We start from the raw sequence: 9,814 nt of genomic DNA, 5'->3' as shown, positions 1-9,814 counted from the left end.
TTACCTAAAGCCAGTTGAGTAGCACTTGAAATGTTTGGCTCTATGAAACCTGATATACTTATATGATTCTGTTTTCTTCAAGGTTGTGTCTTCCTGGTCGAATGTACTTATTGTAAGTCGCTTTGGACAAAAGCGTCAGCTAAATGCAATGTAATCTTGATCAGGTGGCAAGTAAGGTGGCTTTTTTCCACCAATGAGGCCCTCTATTTAACTCCTCGAGGGACATTTCCTCCAAAAAAAGTGAAATACCCCCTTTAAAACCTTACAATCTTCTTCTGTGCTTTTCTATACTCTTCAAACAGTCAGGAGAAACCACTTCTTAAAAAACTAACTTTACAATCTCATTTCGTTTCCACTCTTAAGCCACAGCACTAGCAGTACACTGCGTATTACCAAGAAAAATATTAGTATGTCATCTGCAAAGAAGATAAATATACCGTCAGAACTAATTTGCCGCTCAGATGAACAAAAGGGGGAAGGGTTACGTTTTATCAATAAAGCACCGAGTAGCAATTTTTGACATACCAAAGAGAAGTAAAGCAAGGGATTGGTCATTGACATCATTGTATACCTTTAAACCATATCAGAAGTACATATATCCATCCCTGTGCCCACACCTGCAAGTATGTCTCATTGAGGGCCTCTGGAAATATTTCTAGGTCTTTCACCAAAACTTGAAATGAAACACAATTACCATCAACAAAACATGAATATTTGATAATTTTGCTACCCTTTTGGGCACCCATATATGAAGACAGATGTGCTGGTTGCCCCCACCTCAGAGTGCCAGAGTAGCAGGAATGCTGATTCAGAATAATTGTCACTATTTACTAATGAGATGCTTGATCAATACCAACTTGTCCACAGGATGGTAGACAGAAGAACAATGCTCCCTGCTTTAAATATATAATACATTATATACATGAAAGACATGTAGGCAGAGCTGCTCAGTAGTCCAAGAGAGAGTATAACGATGAAACAAACACCATTTTACTCATTTTTTAAAAACAATTATAAATAAATAAATGATTATCAATATTGCCTCCTTTTTCTTCAGCAGTTCCATAAGAATGAGGTGTATTGTGATGTGTCAGACAGGTAGTGGAGAGAGACTACGGCTTGGTGAACTGAACAGATTGCTGAGGGTTTCCTGCGGTACCTGAAGGTTGTCGGTTGTAAGTGAAGGCTCCATAAAATCTGAGTGCACTCTTGAGTGAAGGCTGCATTGGAATCCTAGTAGAGATATCATTAAAATCTGAGCGAAGGGTTCCATAAAAATGACAGTAAACAGTACCACCAGAATCGGGGCAATCCTTTCCATGAGAATCTGAATGGAAGTTCCTTAATCAATCACTAGAGCAATCGTTCATCCGGATTGATCAAACAGTACTTGCATTTCCATATGAATCTCCCAGCTGAATCCTCCTTGAAGTTCCTTGAAACATGACGTGATATTTCCATTAGAACATGGCATTTTCAATGTCCATTGTAGAACGTGTATGAAGGTCTATCAGAATCTAGGAGAAGGATCTATCAGTATCAGATAATTGGTTCCAGTAGATCTCAGTTCTTTCTATACCTCGAGGTGAAGCTGACTGATTTTGATGATGTTGCTAGAACAAAGGGTTGACCGGCATCCGAGTGAAATTCCCAATAAAACATGCGTAAAGTATACAGTTAGATGAAGCCATTTTAAATCAGAATCTGTGTGGTTTAGGACTTGATAACTTAATGAGTTTTTCAAAAACCCATCAAGGTATTTTTGGGAATTTCTACAGTTTCAGAGCAAAGATGACAGGATGCCAGCTCAATGTCTTCTACAATCATCAGATTCATTCAGAAGCTAGATTTAGGACCAGAATGGTTCTATCCTCACATTCTAGCCCTATTCGATAGCATTTGAATACCAAGTTGATGCTGCAACCAAGCGTAATGTGTTGTGTAGTGCTATACATTCAGCCAGAGGAGTCATTATTCGTAAAGACCTGTATTTTCTCATGGTTTTTCTAACTTTGTTTCGATAAAACCAAAACTTTTCTGGACAAAGCTAGACCAAGACGGGTCACTTGTCAAAGACTATTCTATTATATATATTCAGTCTCTTTCAACAACGAAGTTGTTCATTTTGTAATCTTGTCTTGCTTTAGAAGATAATAGCGTATATGATGCTAAATATGAGTCTGGTACAGCTGTGTTAAAAATGAAGTCCTGTCGCATGAAGACCTGCCTGAGTCAGGAAAACAACATCCAAAGCACATCAGCATGGCAAAGCAAAGACTGAAGCTAATGATCACGTTGCTCTTGATGCATTATTACATTTTCCCCACCTGAGAATGGCGATCAGCTCAATGACTCGTGATGGAACTCCATTTCCAGAGAGAATTGTCAGACAAAATGTTCAGATCCACTGGGTTCAAATCACCTGAAACAGGCTGAGAAAGTTCAGTTTGAGCCTGCTGCGTGAAACTCCCATATTTGTTATAGAGCCAAAAAGTGCTGGTTGCTCTCAGAGCCAGATCTGCAGGCTATGATTCATGTTTGATCTGAGAGAATCCAAACAGAGACTTCACAATGCTCAAGAGTCACAGAAACTGAATATTTAAAATGATGTTGCCCCACGCTCTCTTTCCTCGGTGAAGCACCACTCAGTTCAGTTCAGTTCAGTTTGGTTTAACTGCTGCAATGTCAAATCCCCCCGATGACACCACAAGCAAACTCCACACACACCAACCACAAATGTGTGGATTCTCCAGTTTAGATCCATAAACATCGGGTGCCTTTGTCCGTAGAAAGTGCTAAGCTGCAAATCTCAGTCTTTTTCGTCACATACTAGGTCCATATACTGTGTGTATTTGTGTGTGTGCGCATGCCTGTACATATGCATCAGATGTTTACAGTAGAGTTGGTGCTGTTCATATGGACTCTCATCTCTTGAATGCTAGTGATAATTTTTTTTTGATGACCGGCAAGGCTCACTCCTACTCTTCGGAGATCCCTGAAAAACAGCACAGAAAAAACAAGGCCCTTATTTATCAAGCAGTCTGCTAACAAATACAAAACAACAGAATGCAAGTGATAAGAAAATCCCTTTACTTACAAAAAAAGTGATGTTAAGGTTTTATACAATCAGCATTTTGATACTATTTATATTGATGTTGTAGCACAGTGTTTTTAAAAGCAAGAGAATAAATGTGTTATTAGGCAAGCTCTCAGATATCGGGATAATAGCAATATAAAATAATGCCATTATTTATAAGTCATACTGAGACTTAGTTATCATAGTTATCAAGTTATTGATAAGTCATTCTGAGTAACTGTAGCTATCTGTACATTGTGCATATTGTTCGGACCTTCAGAAACCTTTTTTTGACAATGTTTATTGCTCCTCTACATAAAAAAAGCAGCAATGATAAATTACTTCAGTTTTTCTAAGTGCTGCATTTTAGTCTGTATCATGCTAATTGACTTCTAAAATCAACTTCCTACCACAAATAAATAGTCCCTATAAAAGATTATGACAAAGAGGTGTATTAGCTTATTTAAAAATACATACTAGTGCTTCTTCATGCTTGTATTTGTATAAGTGGCCTTACTCTGAAGTCATCTGAGCCACTGTCTCCAGTGAAGAGTAACCTCCTTCCATGAAGAGCTCAGTGTAGCGCCCCATCTTGATGGAGTCGAGCCACTCGCCCACCGTCTGACTCCGAGCGCTGCAGCTCCCCTCCACACTGGCATGCTCCACTAACAGGTTGGAAACCCTGAGAAGATGAATAGCAGAAAAAGAAAGCGTAAGACAGTAATCAAATGTAAGCATGCTTTTTTTCAGGGAGTATTCATTGGCACAATTTAAAGACTTCATTCGCACCAGCCCTGTTTAACATCATCATATAAATACTAAGGAACGGTGCAATCAAATACATTTTGAGGCCCAGGGCTGAGCTCCGAAGTCCTGACAGTGATGCTTCATTATGCTAGTTGTGCACCATCACGCAAAGCTGAAAACGCTGTCCACTCAAAACTCTTTGTGATTCCGCTCACTCTCCACGCTATCAAAGAGACACGCTCATGCAAGCTAACAGCATTCTCCACGCTGTAGCTAGGACAGGAGAGAAGTGTGGAACAAGGACAGGCGTCTCTTTAATCTGGCTAACTGTCACATGTTATTGCATGGGCTGTTATGGCATTACATTATTAACCCTGTTCATGTGTCTGTTTGTGTGTGTAAGTGGGAAAGAGAAACATTTCACATCACTTCATTATCTGTACAAAGGAAATATAGTAATGAGGCTGTCTGGCTAAATGTCCTAGCGTTTATAGCCGTTTCATGCCATTATACACTAATGTAATGCATGTACATAGTGGGGAAATACTAATTGAATATTCCACTGTTACGATTATCAGAAGATACCCCACTGAATACAACACACATCCAATTCACACTAATGTGGAGTTGCTGAGAAATTGAGCAATTTTCATTTATTTCTCTCCTCTTCTTTGCCGGCATGCTGCCGTTAGAGACTATGTCCATCCGATTTTATTATGCAGCCAGACAAGTCTTCAATGGAGACTAATTTTACATTTAATTTGAATTGCTACATCTATGAGCTTGCAGACCTGGGTTTAAGAATGAAAAGTTCAATTCAAACAATGCATTTTCTAAGATAAAAAAGCCTGTGAAAAAACAAATATTCATATTTTCTTGAAAGGTTTTTTACTAGAAGTGCGAGTGATAAATAAGTCCTGAAATATTAAAAAATATTCACAAAAAGGCTAACATTTAAAGACATGTATATGTTATTCAAATATCATATTATATTTGTATATATTGTGCAGGGAAACCTTACCTGTGTGAAGAGTTGACCAGTTTTTTTAATGAGCTGGGATTGCGTATGAGTTTGTCTAGTAGACAGACGATTTCATCAAACTTGGGCCGGTTGCTGCGTTCTCGCTGCCAGCAGTCCATCATTAGATGGTACAGAGCCTCGGGGCAGTCCATAGGACCCGGCAACCTATAGCTCTCCTCCACTGCCTTTATTACCTGCGAGAGAAAAATGGGATAGAGAAACACAAATAGGGGTCAGGATTTAAAAAGAAAAAGTGGTACAATAAATCAGGAAAGAAGTACTAACAAATGAGTCGTCATTCAAGCTAAGAAGGATAAAGAGTAACACTCAGTTGGACATATCCGTGAAACCTCAATTGTCATGTCTCAACCCTCTCCTCCAAACATATTATGTATTTACAAAAAACAATTATACTTCGGATTCCCATTTTTTATTACCACATTAACATATGCTTCCTCGGGTCTACATTAAAAACAACACTTACACACAATGTCAACAAACCCAAATGAAATAAAAACAATAGCATTTCTCTTGCGTCAATAGTTCATAAATAAATCTGATAAAATCTATAATATAAAAGGCATTTAATAGTATCTGTAACTGCAACATACTAATTGTTCACTGTTCAACTTAAACCAAACAGGGTGTTATCATCACAGAGCAATATTTAGCCATGCAGCTGTTACATCTTTCAAATCTGACAAAAGGATTTTAAAGCGTGTTTAAAACTTGGGATTTAAGAGAAGAAGTGTCCCCAATTTGAGTCTGCATTGTGTGTTTTTGAGGGCATACGATGATGCAACATGCACCAGAGAGACCTCCATTATTACCTTTGAAAAGATGAAAGAAAAAGAGTTTGAGAAATCTACTGCATGGAGAGGACCGATCTTGTTTGACGCATAACCATGTAATAACTTTTTCCCAGCAGGACCACAACAAACTAGTAAAGTAGAGTTACTTCCACATCTCCTATGAATCCGGGTATTTTGCTTCAGGGATGCTGCTGCCTTCTATCTGACCCTACGCTGAAACCTCCGTGAAGTTAAAACCAACTCCCCTGCGAGGATCAACAAAGCATCATTCGTGTATTTGATCCGCTGCATGGCCCAGTTAATCATTTCCGCAAGATGCAGCACTGAATCACAGAAATGTTGTTTTTTTTGGAGGGGGGTCTAAAATTGAGTTTAGATGAATAATAAATAAACCGCGGCTCTCTCTGTTAGACCCCGCATTGGATAGCACGGCTGGAGTTATTTCAGCCTAGTTCTGCCAGAGCAAGACACTGCAGGGAATTGATTTGTCGAGTTCATGACAGCCTTTGCTTGAGTCAAATTCTCACAAAAGACAGATGTGATAGGACTCTCACACACGAAATGAAAGGGAACGTAAGCTCGAAGGAAGGCGCGCACGAGAGAGAAGCATCACATCGTGCTGAGAGAGGAGAAGAACTACACATGCTGACTGGCAGGGAGGAAAGATCAGAGGAGGTAAAGAAAAGACAGAGTGGGCGAGAAGGAAGGAAAAGAAAACAGACAGAGATTGCACATTTTAGGAGACAAAAGAGAGGGCGAAGGAGAGGAGGAAAAAGGGGTAGAAATGGGAAACAGAAGGAGAGAGCTTAGGGAAAGAGAGTGTGAGAGCCAGAGACTTTCTGCCGCAGATCAGAGAAAATCCAGCATAACGCTTTCAATTAAACATCAAACGCCTTCTCCTCTGCTCTCCTCTCATCTTCAGCTCCTCTCCAGACTTCTCTCAGACAGACGGCCTAATAACCAGAAGGAGGAGGGAGGGGCCTGAAGGAGGGGATGAGGAGGTCACCGGAGGGGTATGCGTACATATGAGTGTGTGAGAGGGTGGGTGGGTGGGAAATGCTACATTCTCACTCATCGGTTAGTGACAGGATGGCAGTTTTCCTCATTAAAATGACCTCAGGGCTGCAAATTGAAGTAGGTGCTACCTGCCCCCCGTTTGTCTTCATCACCTTCTCTTCTTCATCTTGCTGAGTAACTAACTGCCAGCAGTAACACATTTACATTTTGCCAAATATTTCTTAAATTGCTGCTTCTTGAAACCTTAGGCTCTAATGTCAATCAATCAATCAATGTTTATTTATATAGCCCAATATCACAAATGTTACATTTGTCTCAGTGGACTTCACAGTTTGTACAGAATATCAGTATGATAATACGACACCCTCTGTCCTTAGACCCTAATGTGTTATATAAACCTATTATTTATATATATTTTTTTATATTTAACCCACATAAACAAGCATACACACCTTTAGAGAATGCACAAATGTTGTATAACATAATATGAAAAGTACAAAATATTAATATGGTAAAGAATGTATATAATTAAAAATAAAATGTGGGGGATTTTATGAAAAAATATGAAGTCGTGAGATTTTTTTTTTGACTTTGCATGAATAAAAATCAAGGTCAAAAAACACAACATTCTAAAATATGTGAGGCTTACAAAAACACAACATGATAAAAAAAAAAGAGATTTATCCGATAAGTTATTAACGATGAATGCCATTTCCAAAAATACCTATAAAATCAAAACATAATTAAATGTATGCCTGGGTGTAAACAGTATTCATGTGTGTCTGCTGTGCTATAAACAACAAAAATACCCACTGTGGCTATATACACCCCGGGATGAAAGAAAGGCCTCCTGTTCCATTTTACCAACAGTTTTGCCCATAAGGATAATGGGTATATATATATATATATATATATATATATATATATAGAAAGCCTGTTATTTCCCCTGCTCATGGTTTTCTGCTTAGCTCAGCACCTCCATGTGTTTTCACCTGTCTCCCTCCTTTCCCTACACCCTGCCATGTCTCGCTGTTTGTTTCCATTAAGGTTTTTCCTCCTCATTGTCCACACTTTGCAGTAATATATTTATAATAACAGCTTCCCGCATAGCCCTCCCTATTTCAACCTCCATTTCTGACAGGAAACACGTTATATTTCACCTTACAGGTATTTTTCTTCCTATTTCTCCGTCGGCAATTCATAAGTTCCCAATAAAACATTGCATGGAGTTTTGCGTAATTTTTTTTTACTTTTATAGAAATAAATCATTTGATGTTGTCAACTTATAAACTGATTTAGTTTTGAATAAGTGATTTATCATTGTATCGCAGATCAAAAAAGACTTAACACAATAACTTGATAATTGTTTGTTGAATAAATATATATTTTCCACTATATATCATTTTTTAAAGTATATTTGGATGTTTTTTGGGATAATATATTAAATTGCAGCCAGGTTTATTGTCATAAGACATTTTCAAATGGTCCCATGCATCATTATAATATAACAAACTAATTTCACTATAACAGTAGCTTAAACATATATTTTATTTAATGATAACTATATAACAAATATCAATATACCTGTAATCATGAAAAACAAAGACTTGATTTTCCTCGTTTTTGTCTTTGATTGATTGATGGATTGAAGTATTACTTATGTTTGTTGTAAATACTTTTTGTTTTCTAGATACTTTTGGTACCCACTGTGAAAATCTTTATAATAATACAAAAAAAACAATAATGACTCTTGTCTCAACCCCAAGGCTAAAAAGGCTGTCCTAGTTGAGGATCAAACTTAATTTGCTGAAAACAGACAAACAACGTCTTTTGAAAGACTCTTCAGGAAAAAAAAAATTACATTTCAGGAAATATACTCGTTCGTTTACTGGCGGAGAATTAGATGAGAAGATCAATAGCCACAGCCGGGAGACCGAGTGAAATTGGCTCTGTCAAATGGTAACAAGTGTCTACCAGCACCTCTGAAAGTGACTAATGAGATATACCATATATTTCATTTGCTAATTGCCAGACCATGTCTTCTTGGCTCTTGAAAGGTTGCCAGGCAACTCTAGGAAGTTATATAGTATAGTCCGGTACATAATCCCCATGTAAAACGTGAAATTGACAATGAATTTCTATGGATTAAACTAACAAGATATTGTGTTAATTAGAGGAAAGACAATGCCAATGAAGATCTGGTTGGATTGAAAAGCAGCAAAACAGTTACTAAAATGTTTCATGGCTATTGTATAATCCTGCTTTTTTGCATGCACCCCTGGTTGAACACTTGCTTTCGATTTTGAATTATGGGGTGAATAGTTCAAACTGAAGAATCATACAGCGAAATCAAATCAAACTTACATCTTGATTGGACATCTCCCAGTATGGCCTCTCTCCATATGACATCACTTCCCACATGACGATCCCGTAACTCCAAACGTCGCTGGCCGAGGTGAACTTCCTGTAAGCGATCGCCTCGGGAGCCGTCCAGCGAATAGGAATCTTCCCACCCTTTGAAAAAATGTAACGAGATGACTTTAAAAAAAAAAATACTGAAACTGGGTTTAGAAAATATAACTCTTACGTGTTTTGGTGCTTGAAATGAATAGCTCTGATACGTTTACATCGACATCAACTCAGTGCTGTACAACAAAAACGATCTTTTGGTAAAGACATACAGCTGCAGGCATTGAACATTTTCACATTTTGTTGCACAAAGAACAGACCTTAATTGAGACACTTCTGCTGCATGTGGTCCAACCGACGATTACACTAATGAATACCAATTAAGGAACACATTCATGAAGCAGAGATTCACTTTCAAATTCCCTGTCCCAACTGTTAGGGGGGTGTGACATTCCTCTGCTTCATTATCGCTCTTTCATAGGAAAGATAGAAAAGTTCACAGGATGACTGCTGAGTTTCCAGAAGAAAATGTGTGTTCGGCTGATGAGTGGTGAAATTAGCTTGATGCAGTATTGATGAACACAGCAGCGGGATATCTCAGGGTCTGACTATTTGAAGGGTGTGAATAACGTTATTCGCACTGCTCTGTCAGAGAGTGGGAGAGGAGAAGAAGAGATGTAGCCCGCCACAGTGAGAGGTGAATGACAGGATATTTGGGCGCTAAGGCAGCAC

General features: G+C 38.3%; 1 protein-coding gene across 1 annotated transcript in view; it reads right to left on the bottom strand.

Moving 5' to 3' along the window:
• Window positions 1-9,814, bottom strand: part of LOC117554767 (ephrin type-A receptor 5) — an 81,952-nt gene continuing 72,138 nt past the window's right edge. The window contains exons 16-19 of the mRNA XM_034229277.1: window positions 9,038-9,187; window positions 4,845-5,038; window positions 3,594-3,758; window positions 1-2,995 (exon numbers count right to left, since the gene is read on the bottom strand). Of these exons, the coding sequence (XP_034085168.1) occupies window positions 2,884-2,995; window positions 3,594-3,758; window positions 4,845-5,038; window positions 9,038-9,187 (621 nt within the window). The 3' untranslated portion in view covers window positions 1-2,883. The remainder of the gene's footprint in view (window positions 2,996-3,593; window positions 3,759-4,844; window positions 5,039-9,037; window positions 9,188-9,814) is intronic.

The sequence above is a fragment of the Gymnodraco acuticeps genome, unplaced genomic scaffold (assembly GCF_902827175.1).
Source record: "Gymnodraco acuticeps unplaced genomic scaffold, fGymAcu1.1, whole genome shotgun sequence".
NCBI lineage: Eukaryota > Metazoa > Chordata > Actinopteri > Perciformes > Bathydraconidae > Gymnodraco > Gymnodraco acuticeps.
The sequence above is the reverse complement of the archived record's forward strand: the minus strand, read 5'-3'. Positions and strand labels throughout refer to the sequence as shown.